This window comes from Pseudophryne corroboree, unplaced genomic scaffold (assembly GCF_028390025.1).
Source record: "Pseudophryne corroboree isolate aPseCor3 unplaced genomic scaffold, aPseCor3.hap2 scaffold_1237, whole genome shotgun sequence".
In the NCBI taxonomy this organism is placed as follows: domain Eukaryota; kingdom Metazoa; phylum Chordata; class Amphibia; order Anura; family Myobatrachidae; genus Pseudophryne; species Pseudophryne corroboree.
This window is the reverse complement of record NW_026967863.1, coordinates 1-20,000: the sequence shown is the minus strand read 5'-3', so window position 1 is coordinate 20,000 and position 20,000 is coordinate 1. Positions and strand designations below refer to the sequence as shown.

The following is a 20,000-nucleotide window of genomic DNA, read 5'->3' as shown; positions in this document are numbered from 1 at the left end:
ACAATTAGTACCGGTCCAGGCGTCTCAGAAACACCGTCAGGGGTTGTTTAATAACGCCCATTTACCTCAGTCGGTCGACACAGACACAGACACCGACACTGAATCCAGTGTCGACGGTGAATAAACAAACGTATTCCTTATTAGGGCCACACGTTAAGGGCAATGAAGGAGGTGTTACATATTTCTGATACTACAAGTACCACAAAAAAGGGTATTATGTGGGAGTGAAAAAACTACCTGTAGTTTTTCCTGAATCAGATAAAATAAAATAAAGTGTGTGATGATGCGTGGGTTTACCCCGATAGCAAATATTGGCGTTATACCCTTTCCCGCCAGAAGTTAGGGCGCGTTGGGAATGAATAAGGCGCTCACACGCTTATCAAGTGGCGTTACCGTCTCCAGATACGGCCGCCCTCAAGGAGCCAGCTGATAGGCAGCTGGAAAAATATCCTAAAAAGTATATACACACATAAGGTGGTTATACTGCGACCAGCGATCGCCATCAGCCTGGAGATGCAGTGCTGGGTTGGCTTGGTCGGTTTCCCTGACTGAAAATATTTGATTGATATAGAGCATTTAATAGGATGCATTATATATTTATGTATGCGAGATGCACAGAGGGATATGTGCACTCTGGCATCAAAATAAGTGCGTGATCCATATCTCCCAGAAGATGTCATGGACACGACAGTGGTCAGGTGATACATATCCCATACGACACATGGAAGTATGGCCGTATAAAGGGAAAGAGTTATTTGGGGTCGGTCCAACGGACCTGGGGGTCTCGGCAACAGCTGGAAATCCAACCTTTTTACCCCAAGTTACATCTCAGCAGAAACAGACACCGTCTTTTCAGCCTCAATCCTTCCGTTACCATGAGGGCAAGCGGGCAAAAGGCCAGTCATATCTGCCCAGACATAGAGGAAAGGGAAGTAGACTGCAGCAGACAGCTCCTTCCCAGGAAAGGAAGCCTTCCACCGCGTCTGCCAAGTCCCCAGCATGACGCTGGGGCCGTGTAAGCGGACTCAGGTTAGGTGGGGGTGTAGTCTCAAGAGTCTCAACGCGCAGTGGGATCACTCGCAAGTTGACCCCTGGATCGTACTAGTATTATCCCAGGGGTACAGATTGGAGAGTCGAGACATCTTTTCCTCGCAGGTTCCTGAAGTCTGCGTTACCAACGGCTCCCTCCAACAGGGAGGCAGTATTGGGAAAAATTCACAAGCTGTATTTCCAGCAGGTGATAATCAAAGTACCCCTCCTACAACAAGGAAAAGGGTATTAGTCTTCCACACTATATGGTGGTACTGAAGCCAGACGGCTTGGTGAGACATAGTCTAAATCTGAAATCTTTGAACACTTACATAAAGGTTCAAATCAAGATGGAGTCACTCAGAGCAGTGATAGCGAACCGGAAAGAAGGGGACTATATGGTGTCCCTGGACATCAAGGATTACCTCCATGTCCAAATTTGCCCTTCTCAACAAGGGTACATCGGGTTCGTGATACAGAACTGTCAATATCAGTTTCAAAAGTTGCCGTTGAATTATCCACGGCACCCCGGGCCTTTACCAAGGTAATGGCCGAAAAGATGACTCTCTTCAAAGAAAAGGGCATCTTAATTATCCCTTACTTGGACGATATCCTGAAAGGGGCAAGTTCCAGAGAACAGTTGGAGGTCGGAAAAGAACTATCTAAAGTAGTTCTACGATAGCACGAGTGGATTCTAAATATTCCAAAAATCGCAGCTGTTTTTTCCGATGATACGTCTGCTGTTCCCAGGAATGATTCTGGGCATAGTCCAGAAAAAGGTATTTCTCCTGGAGGGGAAAGCCAGGGAGTTATCCGACCTAGTCAGAAACCTCCTAAAACCAGGCCAAGTATCAGTGCATTAATGCACAGGAGGCCTGGGAAAAATGGTGGCTTCTTACGAAGCGATTCCATTCGGCAGATCTCACGCAAAACATTTTCAGGGAGATTTGCTGGACGAATGGTCCGGATCGCATCTTCAGATGCATCAGCGGATAACCCTGTCTCCAAGGACAAGGGTATCTCTTCTGTGGTGGTTGCAGGAGGCTCATCTACTGGAGGGCCGCAGATTCGGCATACAGGATTGGATCCTGGTGACCACGGACGCCAGCCTGAGAGGCTGGGGAGCAGTCACACAGGGAAGAAACTTCCAGGGAGTGTGGACGAGCCTGGAAAAGTCTCTTCACATAAACATTCTGGAACTAAGAGCAATCTACAATGCTCTAAACCAGGCGGAACCTCTGCTTCAAGGAAGACCGGTGTTGATCCAGTCGGACAACATCACGGCAGTCGCCCATGTAAACAGACAGGGCGGCACAAGAAGCAGGAGTGCAATGGCAGAAGCTGCCAGGATCCTTCGCTGGGCGGAGAATCACGTGATAGCAGTATTCATCCCGGGCGTGGACAACTGGGAAGCAGACTTCCTCAGCAGACACGATCTTCACCCGGGAGAGTGGGGACTTCATTCAGAAGTTTTCCTCATGATAATAAACCGTTGGGAAAAACCAATGGTGGACATGATGGCGTCTCGCCTCAACAAAAAACTGGACAGGTATTGCGCCAGGTCAAGAGATCCGCAGGCAATAGCTGTGGATGCGCTGGTAACACCTTGGGTGTACCAGTCGGTATATGTGTTTCCTCCTCTGCCTCTCATACCAAAGGTATTGAGGATTATACGGCAAAGAGGAGTAAGAACGATACTAGTGGCTCCGGATTGGCCAAGAAGGACTTGGTACCCGGAACTTCAAGAGATGGTCACGGACGATCCGTGGCCTCTACCTCTGAGAAGGGACCTGCCTCAGCAGGGTCCTTGTCTTTTTCAAGACTTACCGCGGCTGCGTTGACGGCATGGCGGTTGAACGCCAGATTCTAAAAGAAAAAGGCATTCCTGAAGAAGTCATTCCTACCTTGATTAAGGCAAGGAAAGAAGTCACCGCAAAGCATTATCACCGCATTTGGCGGAAATATGTGGCATGGTGCGAGGGTCGGAATGCTCCGACGGAGGAATTTCAACTGGGTCGTTTCCTACATTTCCTGCAATCAGGATTGTCTATGGGTCTCAAATTGGGATCTATTAAGGTTCAAATTTCGGCCCTGTCTATATTCTTCCAAAAAGAATTGGCCTCAGTTCCTGAGGTCCAGACTTTTGTCAAAGGAGTACTGCATATACAGCCTCCTGTGGTGCCTCCGGTGGCACCGTGGGATCTAAATGTAGTTTTAGATTTCCTCAAATCCCATTGGTTTGAACCACTTAAGAAGGTGGATTTGAAATATCTCACATGGAAAGTGACTATGTTACTGGCCCTGGCTTCGGCCAGGAGAGTATCAGAACTGGCGGCTTTATCTTATAAAAGTCCTTATTTAATTTTCCATTCAGATAGGGCAGAGCTGCGGACGCGTCCGCATTTTCTCCCGAAGGTGGTGTCAGCGTTTCACCTGAACCAGCCTATTGTAGTGCCTGCGGCTACAAACGACTTGGAAGACTCCAAGTTGTTGGACGTTGTCAGAGCTTTAAAGATATACATTTCAAGGACGGCTGGAGTCAGAAAATCTGACTCGCTGTTTATACTGTATGCACCCAACAAGTTGGGTGCACCTGCTTCTAAGCAGTCGATTGCTCGTTGGATTTGTAACACGATTCAACTTGCACATTCTGTGGCAGGCCTACCACAGCCTAATTCTGTTAAGGCCCATTCCACAAGGAAGGTGGGCTCATCCTGGGCGGCTGCCCGGGGGGTCTCGGCATTACAACTCTGCCGAGCAGCTACGTGGTCAGGGGAGAACACGTTTGTAAAATTTTACAAATTTGATACCCTGGCAAAAGAGGACCTGGAGTTCTCTCATTCGGTGCTGCAGAGTCATCCGCACTCTCCCGCCCGTTTGGGAGCTTTGGTATAATCCCCATGGTCCTTTCAGGAACCCCAGCATCCACTTAGGACGATAGAGAAAATAAGATTTTACTTACCGATAAATCTATTTCTCGGAGTCCGTAGTGGATGCTGGGCGCCCATCCCAAGTGCGGATTATCTGCATAAATTGTACATAGTTATTGTTAACTAATTCGGGTTATTGTTGAAGGAAGCCATCTTTCAGAGGCTCCGCTGTTATCATACTGTTAACTGGGTTTAGATCACAAGTTGTACGGTGTGATTGGTGTGGCTGGTATGAGTCTTACCCGGGATTCAAAATCCTCCCTTATTGTGTACGCTCGTCCGGGCACAGTACCTAACTGGAGTCTGGAGGAGGGTCATAGGGGGAGGAGCCAGTGCACACCACCTGATCGGAAAAGCTTTACTTTTTGTGCCCTGTCTCCTGCGGAGCCGCTATTCCCCATGGTCCTTTCAGGAACCCCAGCATCCACTACGGACTCCGAGAAATAGATTTATCGGTAAGTAAAATCTTATTATATATATATATATGCGTATGTATATAACTAGACAAATAACTATGTGTGTGTATATATATATATATATATATATGTATATAACTAGACAGATAGATATGTGTGTGTGTATATATATATATGCGTATGTATATAACTAGACAGATAACTATGTGTGTGTGTATATATATATATATATATATATATATATATATATATATATATATATATATATATATATATGTATGTATATAACTAGGCAGATAGATATGTGTGTGTATATGTTGGCACTGTCCCAGTTCCCGGCATCAGGCAGAGGTCCGGCTCTAAGCGTTCCTGGCTGCTATATGGCTACTTGCTATCACATGTACAACTGGTGCCTCAGCACTGATTGGTCCATTCAAAATGATTCAGAAGCACGAGGGTTACCCCTCAGTGCCACAGCCTGGTCTCCAGCCACAGGAGGGCATTATAGACTGGGAATAAAGAGAGGATGTGCCATTGACATGAGTCAGGAACACTGTGTGGCACTGGCATATTTATAATGGGTGCAGTGTGTGCAGTGCACATAGGCCCTTGGAGTCCAGTGGGGCCCCCACTGCACACCCTGAACCCATTCTTTTCAGTACTTACCCGCCGATGTCCCACGTCGGCTGCAGCAGCTCTGCAGAAATCATCAGAAAATGGTTCTGTAGCCATTTTCACGGTGTTTTGTGCATACGCTCTAGACTCTGTGACAGTGCTAGGGTCCCCTAGTGACCCTAGTGCCCAGAGTATACAGCGCTGCCGGCAAGAGAGGAGGAGGCACAGATGGAGTATGCTCTGTAGATTATTATTACCAGTTATTTATATAGCGCACACATATTCCGCAGCGCTGTACAGAGAATATTTGCCCATTCACATTGGTCCCTGCCCCAGTGGAGCTTACACTCTATATTCCCTATCACATGTACACAGACACATCCACGATAGGGGTCATTTTGTTGGGATCCAATTAACTTACCAGAATATTTTTTGATTGTGGGAGGAACCCGGAGTACCCGGAGGAAACCCACGCAAGTACGGGGAGAATATACAAACTCCACACAGTTAGGGCCATGGTGGGAGTTGAACCCATGACCTCAGTGCTGTGAACCATTACACCATCGATGCGCCTCTGCTGTGTGGGTAAGATGTGATCAGTCACCTGGCAGTGTGTTATATTGGTACCTTACTTATACAACGCTACAGTGTCCTCTCTGATGTCTGCGCTGTCCATCCCTGATCCCTGATGTATACATAATAAGCACCAGGCACCTCACAGCCATTCATTCTATACACAGGCATTCATTCCGTACACAGCCATTCATTCCGTACACAGCCATTCATTCCGTACACAGACATTCATTCCGTACACAGACATTCATTCCGTACACAGACATTCATTCCGTACACAGCCATTCATTCCGTACACAGCCATTCATTCCGTACACAGCCATTCATTCCGTACACAGGCATTCATTCTGTACACAGCCATTCATTCCGTACACAGACATTCATTCCGTACACAGACATTCATTCCGTACACAGACATTCATTCCGTACACAGACATTCATTCCGTACACAGACATTCATTCCGTACACAGGCATTCATTCCGTACACAGCCATTCATTCTGTATACAGCCATTCATTCTATACACAGGCATTCATTCCGTACACAGCCATTCATTCCGTACACAGCCATTCATTCTGTACACAGACATTCATTCCGTACACAGACATTCATTCCGTACACAGCCATTCATTTCGTGCACAGCCATTCATTCTGTACACAGCCATTCATTCTGTACACAGCCATTCATTCTGTAAACAGGCATTTATTCTGTACACAGGTATTCATTCTGTACACAGGCATTCATTCTGTACACAGCCATTCATTCTGTACACAGCCATTCATTCTGTACATAGGCATTCATTCTGTACACAGCTATTCATTCTGTACACAGCCATTCATTCTGTACACAGCCATTCATTCCGTACACAGCCATTCATTCCGTACACAGCCATTCATTCCGTACACAGCCATTCATTCCGTACACAGGCATTCATTCCGTACACAGGCATTCATTCCGTACACAGGCATTCATTCTGTACACAGGCATTTATTCTGTACACAGGCATTTATTCTGTACACAGGCATTTATTCTGTACACAGGCATTCATTCTGTACACGGGTATTCATTCTGTACACGGGCATTTATTCTGTACACAGCCATTCATTCTGTACACAGCCATTCATTCTGTACACAGCCATTCATTCTGTACACAGCCATTCATTCTGTACACAGCCATTCATTCTGTACACGGGCATTTATTCTGTACACGGGCATTCATTCTGTACACGGGCATTCATTCTGTACACGGGCATTTATTCTGTACACAGGCATTCATTCTGTACACAGGCATTCATTCTGTACACAGGCATTCATTCTGTACACAGGCATTCATTCTGTACACAGGCATTCATTCCGTACACAGCCATTCATTCCGTACACAGCCATTCATTCCGTACACGGCCATTCATTCTGTACACGGGCATTCATTCTGTACACGGGCATTTATTCTGTACACGGGCATTTATTCTGTACACGGGCATTTATTCTGTACACAGGCATTTATTCTGTACACAGGCATTTATTCTGTACACAGGCATTTATTCTGTACACAGGCATTTATTCTGTACACAGGCATTCATTCTGTACACGGGTATTCATTCTGTACACGGGCATTTATTCTGTACACAGGCATTTATTCTGTACACAGGCATTTATTCTGTACACAGGCATTCATTCTGTACACAGGTATTCATTCTGTACACGGGCATTTATTCTGTACACAGGCATTCATTCTGTACACAGGCATTCATTCTGTACACAGGCATTCATTCTGTACACAGGCATTTATTCTGTACACAGGCATTCATTCAGTACACAGCCATATATTCAGTACACAGCCATTCATTCCGTGCACAGCCACTCATTCTGTACACAGCCATACATTCTGTACACAGCCATTTATTCAGTACACAGCCATTCATTCTGTACACAGCCATACATTCAGTACACAGCCATTCATTCTGTACACAGCCATTCATTCTGTGCACAGCCATTCATTCTGTACACAGCCATACATTCTGTACACAGCCATACATTCTGTACACAGGCATTCATTCTGTACACAGGTATTCATTCTGTACACGGGCATTTATTCTGTACACAGGCATTCATTCTGTACACAGGCATTCATTCTGTACACAGGCATTCATTCTGTACACAGGCATTTATTCTGTACACAGGCATTCATTCAGTACACAGCCATATATTCAGTACACAGCCATTCATTCCGTGCACAGCCACTCATTCTGTACACAGCCATACATTCTGTACACAGCCATTTATTCAGTACACAGCCATTCATTCTGTACACAGCCATACATTCAGTACACAGCCATTCATTCTGTACACAGCCATTCATTCTGTACACAGCCATTCATTCAGTACACAGCCATTCATTCAGTACACAGCCATTCATTCTGTACACAGCCATACATTCAGTACACAGCCATACATTCTGTACACAGCCATTCATTCTGTACACAGCCATTCATTCAGTACACAGCCACTCATTCTGTACACAATAATTTATTCCCTGTCATTATAACTTCTCATTTATGACTAGCATGTAGAATGGGATTTGAATGGTCTCCTATGTCCCTATAAAGGTAGGTACCTCTTTGTCTTCATTACAGGCAAATCCCAGGCGGTTATACATTTCTTACCGATGTACTTTGCAGATTCATCCGTCTGTCCACCTATCACAGGTTTCCCGCATTGCAGCAGCGCAGACACCCGCTGGAAATGCCTCTCACTGATGATCCTCCCATAGTCAGGCGACTGTTTTGGATCTTCCCCGTAGAACTCCAGGATGGCCGTCTGCATAGCGGTCAGCAATTTATCCTTCATTGTCTCCGAGCAGAGGACATAATCTGGTGCCACACATGTCTGACCTGCATTAAAGTAGCGTGCCCATGCAATACGCCTGCCTGCGTTCTTCACTTCGCAGTCATCGTGCACATAACACGGGTTCTTCCCTCCCAGCTCCAGTGTGACTGGTGTCAGATGCTTCGCTGCGGCAGCCATCATGATCTTCCCGACCTGCGGGCTCCCTACAGGGTAGACAGCGAGAGATAGTCAGGACGTATAGTATATATTTATCATGGTATATTCTAGTGTGCCTACTTTTCTGCCAATGTTCCTGGGTCTGTAGAACAAGGTGTCAGCAGTCTTCATTTTGTCGACGAGAATGTGGACTATAAGTATTTGTCGACTACAACTTCTTTCAGAAAAACATAATAAAATGAAAACTGAGATCCACTGACTAAGGGGGGGATTCAGATCTGACCACTGTTGTGCGTTTTCATACAGCGGACAATCAGCGATAGACTACGCATGCACCGCAATGCGCACTTGCGTCGGCAAACAACAGACAGCGCCAGATAGCGACAAGCTGGTGAAAAATTTCATTCGCACGAGCGTTCACAGGCTGACTGACAGGAGGAGACCGTTTGGTGGTAACTGACCGTTTACTGGGAGTGTCAGGAAATACACGGCGTTCCCAAGCGCTTTCAGGTCGGGTGTGTGACGTCAGCTCCGCCCCTGATCGGCCTGATTCTATCACACTGGACAAATGCGATCGCACACTTGCATGGTGAACATACTTGGACAGCAACTATCTGACTGCAGGACAACACAATCAGCGGCCAGCGATCAGCTCTGAATCCCCCCCTAATTATTACCTGAAGCAAAACACGAAGGCTAAATATAAAATCCTGGCCAGAAATACCACTGGAAGCACAGCTCATGTGTCCTACATATATACATACAACAGAGAAGAGCCGGACCCCTCGCACACACTCACTAACACCCCCGCACATACTCACTAACACCACCGCACACACTCACCCTGCCACTACTCACTAACACCCCCGCCCCACTCACTAACACCCCCGCACACACTCATCCTGTCACCACTCACTAACACCCCCGCACACACTCACTAACACCCCCGCACATACTCACTAACACCACCGCACACACTCACCCTGCCACTACTCACTAACACCCCCGCACCACTCACTAACACCCCCGCACACACTCACCCTGTCACCACTCACTAACACCCCCGCACACACTCACCCTGTCACCACTCACTAACACCCCCGGACATACTCACCCTGTCACCACTCACTAACACCACCGCACACACTCACCCTGTCACCACTCACTAACACACCCGCACACACTCACCCTGTCACCACTCACTAACACCCCCGCACACACTCACCCTGTCACCACTCACTAACACACCCGCACACACTCACCCTGTCACCACTCACTAACACCCCCGCACACACTCACCCTGTCACCACTCACTAACCCCCCACACACTCACCCTGCAGCACTCACTAACACCCCCGCACACACTCACCCTGCCACTACTCACTAACACCCCTTCACCACTCACTAACACCCCCGCACACACTCACCCTGCCAACACTCACTAACAGCCCCCACACACTCACCCTGCCACTACTCACTAACCCCCCACACACTCACCCTGTCACCAATCACTAACACCCCCGCACACACTCACTAACACCCTCGCACACACTCACCCTGCAGCACTCACTAATCCCCCACACACTCACCCTGCCACCACTCACTAACTCCCCCGCACACACTCACCATGCCAACACTCACTAACACCCCCGCACACACTCACCCTGTCACCACTCACTAACCCCCCACACACTCACCCTGTCACCACTCACTAACACCCCCGCACACACTCACCCTGCAGCACTCACTAACATCCCCGCACACACTCACCCTGCCACCACTCACTAACCCCCCACACACTCACCCTGTCACCACTCATTAACACCCCCGTACCACTCACTAACACCCCCGCACACACTCACCCTGCCAACACTCACTAACACCCCCGCACACACTCACCCTGTCACCACTCACTAACCCCCCACACACTCACCCTGCCACCACTCACTAACCCCCCACACACTCACCCTGCAGCACTCGCTAACACCCCCGCACACACTCACCCTGCCACTACTCACTAACACTCCCACACCACTCACTAACACCCCCGCACACACTCACCCTGCCAACACTCACTAACAGCCCCCACACACTCACCCTGCCACTACTCACTAACCCCCCACACACTCACCCTGTCACCACTCACTAACACCCCCGCAACACTCACTAACACCCTCGCACACACTCACCCTGCAGCACTCACTAATCCCCCACACACTCACCCTGCCACCACTCACTAACTCCCCCGCACACAATCACCCTGCCAACACTCACTAACACCCCCGCACACACTCACTAACACCCCCGCACACACTCACCCTGTCACCACTCACTAACCCCCCACACACTCACCCTGTCACCACTCACTTACACCCCCGCACACACTCTCCCTGCAGCACTCACTAACATCCCCGCACACACTCACCCTGCCACCACTCACTAACCCCCCACACACTCACCCTGTCACCACTTATTAACACCCCCGTACCACTCACTAACACCCCCGCACACACTCACCCTGCCAACACTCACTAACACCCCCGCACACACTCACCCTGTCACCACTCAATAACCCCCCACACACTCACCCTGTCACCACTCACTAACACCCCCGCACCACTCACTAACACCCCCGCACACACTCACCCTGCAGCACTCACTAACACCCCCACACACACTCACCCTGCACCACTCACTAACACCCCCCGCACACACTCACCCTGTCACCACTCACTAACCCCCCACACACTCACCCTGTCACCACTCACTAACACCCCCGCACCACTCACTAACACCCACACACACACTCACCCTGCAGCACTCACTAACACCCCCGCACACACTCACCCTGCACCACTCAAACACCCCCGCACACACTCACCCTGTCACCACTCACTAACACCCCCCCACACACTCACCCTGCCACTGCTCACTAACCCTCCACACACTCACCCTGTCACCACTCACTAACCCCCCCCACACACTCACCCTGTCACCACTCACTAACCCCCCTCACACTCACCCTGTCACCACTCACTAACACCCCCGCACACACTCACTAACACCCCCGCACGCACTCACCCTGCCAACACTCACTAACACTCCCCACACACTCACCCTGTCACCACTCACTAACCCCCCACACACTCACCCTTTCACCACTCACTAACCCCCACACACACACTAACCCCCCGCACACTCACCCTGTCACCACTCACTAACCCCCCACACACTCACCCTGTCACCACTCACTAACACTCCCGCACACACTCACTAACACCCCTGCACGCACTCATCCTGCCAACACTCACTAACACCCCCCACACACTCACACTGTCACCACTCACTAACCCCCACACACTCACCCTGTCACCACTCACTAACCCCCCCACACACACTCACCCTGTCAGCACTCACTAACCCCCCGCACACTCACCCTGTCACAACTCACGAATCCCCACACACACTCACCCTGTCAGCACTCATTAACCCCCCAACACATACTCACCCTGTCACCACTCACTGACCCCCCCATACACTCACCCTGTTATTACTCACTGACCCCACGCACACACTCACGCTGTTACCACTCACTGACCCCCCACACACACTCACCCTGTCACCACTCACTGACCCCCTCCACACACACTCGCCTTGTCACCACTCACTAAACCCCCACACACACTCACCCTGTCACCACTCACTAACCCCCCCACACACACACTCGCCCTGTCACCACTCACTAACCCCCACACACTTACCCTGCAGCACTCACTAACCTCCCACACACTCACCCTGCAGCACTCACTAACCCCCCACACACTTACCATGTCACCACTCACTAACCCTGTCACTACTCACTAACCCCCCATACACTCACCCTGCCAGCACTCACTAACCCCCCACACTCACCCTGCCAACACTCACTAACACCACCACACACACTCACCCTGCAGCACTCACTAACCCCCACACACTCACCCTGTCACCACTCACTAATCCCCTACACACACACACACACACACACACACACACACACACACACACACACACCAGTCACTAACCCCCCCACACACACTCACCCTGTCACCACTCACTAACCCCCCCACACACTCACCAGTCACTAACCCCCCCACACACACTCACCCTGTCACCACTCACTAACCCCCCCACACACTCACCCTCTCAGCACTTACTAATCCCCCACACACACTCACCCTGTCACCACTCACTAACCCCCCACAAACTCACCCTGTCACCACTCACTAACCCCTCCGCACACACACACACCCTGTCAGTACTCACTAACCCCCTCCCACACACACTCACCAGTCACTAACCCCCCACACACACTCACCCTGTCACCACTCACTAACCCACACACACACACACACACACCCTCTCAGCACTTACTAACCCCCCCACACACACTCAACCTGTCACCACTCACTAACCCCTCCACATACACTCACCCTGCCAGCACTCACTATTCCCCCACACTCACCCTGCCAGCACTCACTAACCCCCCACACTCACCCTGCCAACACTCACTAACCCCCCACACACACTCACCATGTCACCACTCACTAATCCCCACACACACTCACCCTGCCAACACTCACTAACCCCCTCCACACACACACACTCACCCAGTCACCACTTACTAACCCCCCACACACACTCACCCTGTCACGACTCACTAACCCCCCACACACACTCACCCTCTCAGCACTTACTAACCCCCACACACACACTCACCCTGTCACCACTCACTAACCCTGCAGCACTAACTAACCCCCCCACACATACCCTGTCAGCACTCACTAACCTCCCACACACTCACCCTGCCAACACTCACTAACACCACCACACACTCACCCTGCAGCACTCACTAACCCCCCCACACACTCACCCTGCCAACACTCACTAAACCCCCACACACACTCACCTGTCACCACTCACTAACCCCCCCACACACTCACCCTCTCAGCACTTACTAACCCCCCACACACACTCACCCTGTCACCACTCACTAACCCCCCACACACTCACCCTGTCACCACTCACTAACCCCTCCGCACACACACCCTGTCAGCACTCCCTAATCCCCCCACACTCACCCTACAGCACTCACTAAGCTCCCTCACACTCACCCTGTCACCATTCACTAACCCTACACACACACACACACACACACACACTCACCCTATCACCACTCACTAACCCCCCGCACACTCACCCTGTCACCGCTCACGAATCCCCACACACACTCACCCTGTCAGCACTCATTAACCCCCCAACACATACTCACCCTGTCACCACTCACTGACCCCCCACACACTCACCCTGTTATTACTCACTGACCCCACGCACACACTCACGCTGTTACCACTCACTGACCCCCCACACACACTCACCCTGTCACCACTCACTGACCCCCTCCACACACACTCACCCTGTCACCACTCACTAAACCCCCACCCACACTCACCCTGTCACCACTCACTAACCCCCCCACACACACACTCGCCCTGTCACCACTCACTAACCCCCACACTCTTACCCTGCAGCACTCACTAACCTCCCACACACTCACCCTGCAGCACTCACTAACCCCCCACACACACTAACCCTGTCACTACTCACTAACCCCCCATACACTCACCCTGCCAGCACTCACTAACCCCCCACACTCACCCTGCCAACACTCACTACCACCACACACACTCACCCTGCAGCACTCACTAACCCCCACACACACACACACTCACCCTGTCACCACTCACTAATCCCCTACACACACACACACACACACACGTCACTAACCCCCCCACACACACTCACCGTCACCACTCACTAACCCCCCCCACACACTCACACTCACCAGTCACTACCCCCCCCCCCCACACACTCACCCTGTCACCACTCACTAATCCCCCACACACACTCACCCTGTCACCACTCACTAACCCCCCACAAACTCACCCTGTCACCACTCACTAACCCCTCCGCACACACACTCACCCTGTCACCACTCCCTAATCCCCACACACACACTCACCCTGCCAACACTCACTAACCCCCTCCACACACACACACACTCACCAGTCACTACCCCCCACACACACTCACCCTGTCACCACTCACTAACACCCCACCCCCCCACACACACACACACACACACACACACTCTCAGCACTTACTAACCCCCCCACACACACTCAACCTGTCACCACTCACTAACCCCTCCACATACACTCACCCTGCCAGCACTCACTATTCCCCCACACTCACCCTGCCAGCACTCATTAACCCCCCACACTCACCCTGCCAACACTCACTAACCCCACACACACTCACCATGTCACCACTCACTAATCCCCACACACACTCACCCTGCCAACACTCACTAACCCCCTCCACACACACACACACTCACCCAGTCACCACTTACTAACCCCCCACACACACTCACCCTGTCACGACTCACTAACCCCCCACACACACACTCACCCTCTCAGCACTTACTAACCCCCCACACACACTCACCCTGTCACCACTCACTAACCCCCCACACACTCACCTTGTCACCACTCACTAACCCCTCCGCACACACACCCTGTCAGCACTCACTAATCCCCCCACACTCACCCTACAGCACTCACTAAGCTCCCTCACACTCACCCTGTCACCATTCACTAACCCTCCACACACACACACACACTCACCCTACAGCACTCACTAAGCTCCCTCACCCTCACCCTGTCACCATTCACTAACCCTCCACACACTCACCCTGTCACCACTCACTAACCCCCCACACACACTCACCCTGTCACCACTCACTAACCCCCCGCACACACTCACCCTGTCACCAATCACTAACCCCCCACACACACCCTCTTAGCACTCACTAACCCCCCACACACACTCACCCTGCAGCACTCACTAACCCCCCACACACTCACCCTGTCACCACTCACTAACCCCCCCCACACACTCACCCTCTCAGCACTCACTAACCCCCTCCTCCCCCCCCCCCCACACACACACACACACTCACCCTCTCAGCACTCACTAACCTCACCACACACACTCACCCTGCCAACACTCACTAACACCACCACACACACTCAGCCTGCAGCACTCACTAACCCCCCCACACATACTCACCCTGTCACCACTCACTGACCCCCTCCACACACACTCGCCTTGTCACCACTCACTAAACCCCCACACACACTCACCCTGTCACCACTCACTAACCCCCCCACACACACACTCGCCCTGTCACCACTCACTAACCCCCACACACTTACCCTGCAGCACTCACTAACCTCCCACACACTCACCCTGCAGCACTCACTAACCCCCCACACACTTACCATGTCACCACTCACTAACCCTGTCACTACTCACTAACCCCCCATACACTCACCCTGCCAGCACTCACTAACCCCCCACACTCACCCTGCCAACACTCACTAACACCACCACACACACTCACCCTGCAGCACTCACTAACCCCCACACACTCACCCTGTCACCACTCACTAATCCCCTACACACACACACACACACACACACACACACACCAGTCACTAACCCCCCCACACACACTCACCCTGTCACCACTCACTAACCCCCCCACACACTCACCAGTCACTAACCCCCCCACACACACTCACCCTGTCACCACTCACTAACCCCCCCACACACTCACCCTCTCAGCACTTACTAATCCCCCACACACACTCACCCTGTCACCACTCACTAACCCCCCACAAACTCACCCTGTCACCACTCACTAACCCCTCCGCACACACACACACCCTGTCAGTACTCACTAACCCCCTCCCACACACACTCACCAGTCACTAACCCCCCACACACACTCACCCTGTCACCACTCACTAACCCACACACACACACACACACACCCTCTCAGCACTTACTAACCCCCCCACACACACTCAACCTGTCACCACTCACTAACCCCTCCACATACACTCACCCTGCCAGCACTCACTATTCCCCCACACTCACCCTGCCAGCACTCACTAACCCCCCACACTCACCCTGCCAACACTCACTAACCCCCCACACACACTCACCATGTCACCACTCACTAATCCCCACACACACTCACCCTGCCAACACTCACTAACCCCCTCCACACACACACACTCACCCAGTCACCACTTACTAACCCCCCACACACACTCACCCTGTCACGACTCACTAACCCCCCACACACACTCACCCTCTCAGCACTTACTAACCCCCACACACACACTCACCCTGTCACCACTCACTAACCCTGCAGCACTAACTAACCCCCCCACACATACCCTGTCAGCACTCACTAACCTCCCACACACTCACCCTGCCAACACTCACTAACACCACCACACACACACTCACCCTGCAGCACTCACTAACCCCCCCACACACTCACCCTGCCAACACTCACTAAACCCCCACACACACTCACCTGTCACCACTCACTAACCCCCCCACACACTCACCCTCTCAGCACTTACTAACCCCCCACACACACTCACCCTGTCACCACTCACTAACCCCCCACACACTCACCCTGTCACCACTCACTAACCCCTCCGCACACACACCCTGTCAGCACTCCCTAATCCCCCCACACTCACCCTACAGCACTCACTAAGCTCCCTCACACTCACCCTGTCACCATTCACTAACCCTACACACACACACACACACACACACTCACCCTATCACCACTCACTAACCCCCCGCACACTCACCCTGTCACCGCTCACGAATCCCCACACACACTCACCCTGTCAGCACTCATTAACCCCCCAACACATACTCACCCTGTCACCACTCACTGACCCCCCACACACTCACCCTGTTATTACTCACTGACCCCACGCACACACTCACGCTGTTACCACTCACTGACCCCCCACACACACTCACCCTGTCACCACTCACTGACCCCCTCCACACACACTCACCCTGTCACCACTCACTAAACCCCCACCCACACTCACCCTGTCACCACTCACTAACCCCCCCACACACACACTCGCCCTGTCACCACTCACTAACCCCCACACTCTTACCCTGCAGCACTCACTAACCTCCCACACACTCACCCTGCAGCACTCACTAACCCCCCACACACACTAACCCTGTCACTACTCACTAACCCCCCATACACTCACCCTGCCAGCACTCACTAACCCCCCACACTCACCCTGCCAACACTCACTACCACCACACACACTCACCCTGCAGCACTCACTAACCCCCACACACACACACACTCACCCTGTCACCACTCACTAATCCCCTACACACACACACACACACACACGTCACTAACCCCCCCACACACACTCACCGTCACCACTCACTAACCCCCCCCACACACTCACACTCACCAGTCACTACCCCCCCCCCCCACACACTCACCCTGTCACCACTCACTAATCCCCCACACACACTCACCCTGTCACCACTCACTAACCCCCCACAAACTCACCCTGTCACCACTCACTAACCCCTCCGCACACACACTCACCCTGTCACCACTCCCTAATCCCCACACACACACTCACCCTGCCAACACTCACTAACCCCCTCCACACACACACACACTCACCAGTCACTACCCCCCACACACACTCACCCTGTCACCACTCACTAACACCCCACCCCCCCACACACACACACACACACACACACACACTCTCAGCACTTACTAACCCCCCCACACACACTCAACCTGTCACCACTCACTAACCCCTCCACATACACTCACCCTGCCAGCACTCACTATTCCCCCACACTCACCCTGCCAGCACTCATTAACCCCCCACACTCACCCTGCCAACACTCACTAACCCCACACACACTCACCATGTCACCACTCACTAATCCCCACACACACTCACCCTGCCAACACTCACTAACCCCCTCCACACACACACACACTCACCCAGTCACCACTTACTAACCCCCCACACACACTCACCCTGTCACGACTCACTAACCCCCCACACACACACTCACCCTCTCAGCACTTACTAACCCCCCACACACACTCACCCTGTCACCACTCACTAACCCCCCACACACTCACCTTGTCACCACTCACTAACCCCTCCGCACACACACCCTGTCAGCACTCACTAATCCCCCCACACTCACCCTACAGCACTCACTAAGCTCCCTCACACTCACCCTGTCACCATTCACTAACCCTCCACACACACACACACACACACACACTCACCCTACAGCACTCACTAAGCTCCCTCACCCTCACCCTGTCACCATTCACTAACCCTCCACACACTCACCCTGTCACCACTCACTAACCCCCCACACACACTCACCCTGTCACCACTCACTAACCCCCCGCACACACTCACCCTGTCACCAATCACTAACCCCCCACACACACCCTCTTAGCACTCACTAACCCCCCACACACACTCACCCTGCAGCACTCACTAACCCCCCACACACTCACCCTGTCACCACTCACTAACCCCCCCCACACACTCACCCTCTCAGCACTCACTAACCCCCTCCTCCCCCCCCCCCCACACACACACACACACACACTCACCCTCTCAGCACTCACTAACCTCACCACACACACTCACCCTGCCAACACTCACTAACACCACCACACACACTCAGCCTGCAGCACTCACTAACCCCCCCACACATACTCACCCTGTCACCACTCACTAATCCCCACACACACTCACCCTGCCAACACTCACTAACCCCCTCCACACACACTCACCCAGTCACCACTCACTAACCCCCCACACACACTCACCCTGTCACCACTCACTAACCCCCCACACACACTCACCCTGTCACCACTCACTAACCCTCCACACACTCACCCTCCCAGCACTTACTAACCCCCCCACACACTCACCCTGTCACCACTCACTAACCCCCCACACAGTGACCCTGTCACCAATCACTAACCCCTCCACACACACACACACACACACACACACACACACACACTCACCCTGTCAGCACTCACTAACCCCCCCCCCCCCCCACACACACACACACACACACACACACACACACACCTTGTCACCACTCACTAACCCCCCCCCCACACACTCACCCTGCAGCACTCACTAACCTCCCACACACTCACCCTGCAGCACTCACTAACCCCCCACACACACTCACCATGTCAGCACTCATTAACCCCCCCCCCCCACACACACACACACTCACCATGTCACCACTCGTTAATACACTTAGAAATTAGCCATGCTTTAGTGAATGATTATGTAAACTTACCTGTAAAGAACAGATAATCAAACTTGTTCTCTAGGAGGTGAGTTGTTTCATCCACCCCACCACAAACCACAGCGAAACAGCTCTGCGCAGAAAAAGACAATG

At 52.0% G+C, this 20,000-nt stretch overlaps 1 protein-coding gene across 1 annotated transcript in view; it reads right to left on the bottom strand.

The window, feature by feature from the left end:
- The window catches only part of LOC134993040 (aldehyde dehydrogenase family 3 member B1-like), a gene marked incomplete at its 3' end in the record, with an annotated part of 147,141 nt that extends 127,163 nt beyond the window's left edge, over window positions 1–19,978 (bottom strand). The window contains exons 1-2 of the mRNA XM_063950833.1: window positions 19,899–19,978; window positions 8,228–8,614 (exon numbers count right to left, since the gene is read on the bottom strand). Coding sequence (XP_063806903.1) covers window positions 8,228–8,591 — 364 coding nt within the window. The remainder of the gene's footprint in view (window positions 1–8,227; window positions 8,615–19,898) is intronic.
- Window positions 19,979–20,000: the final 22 nt, after the last annotated feature.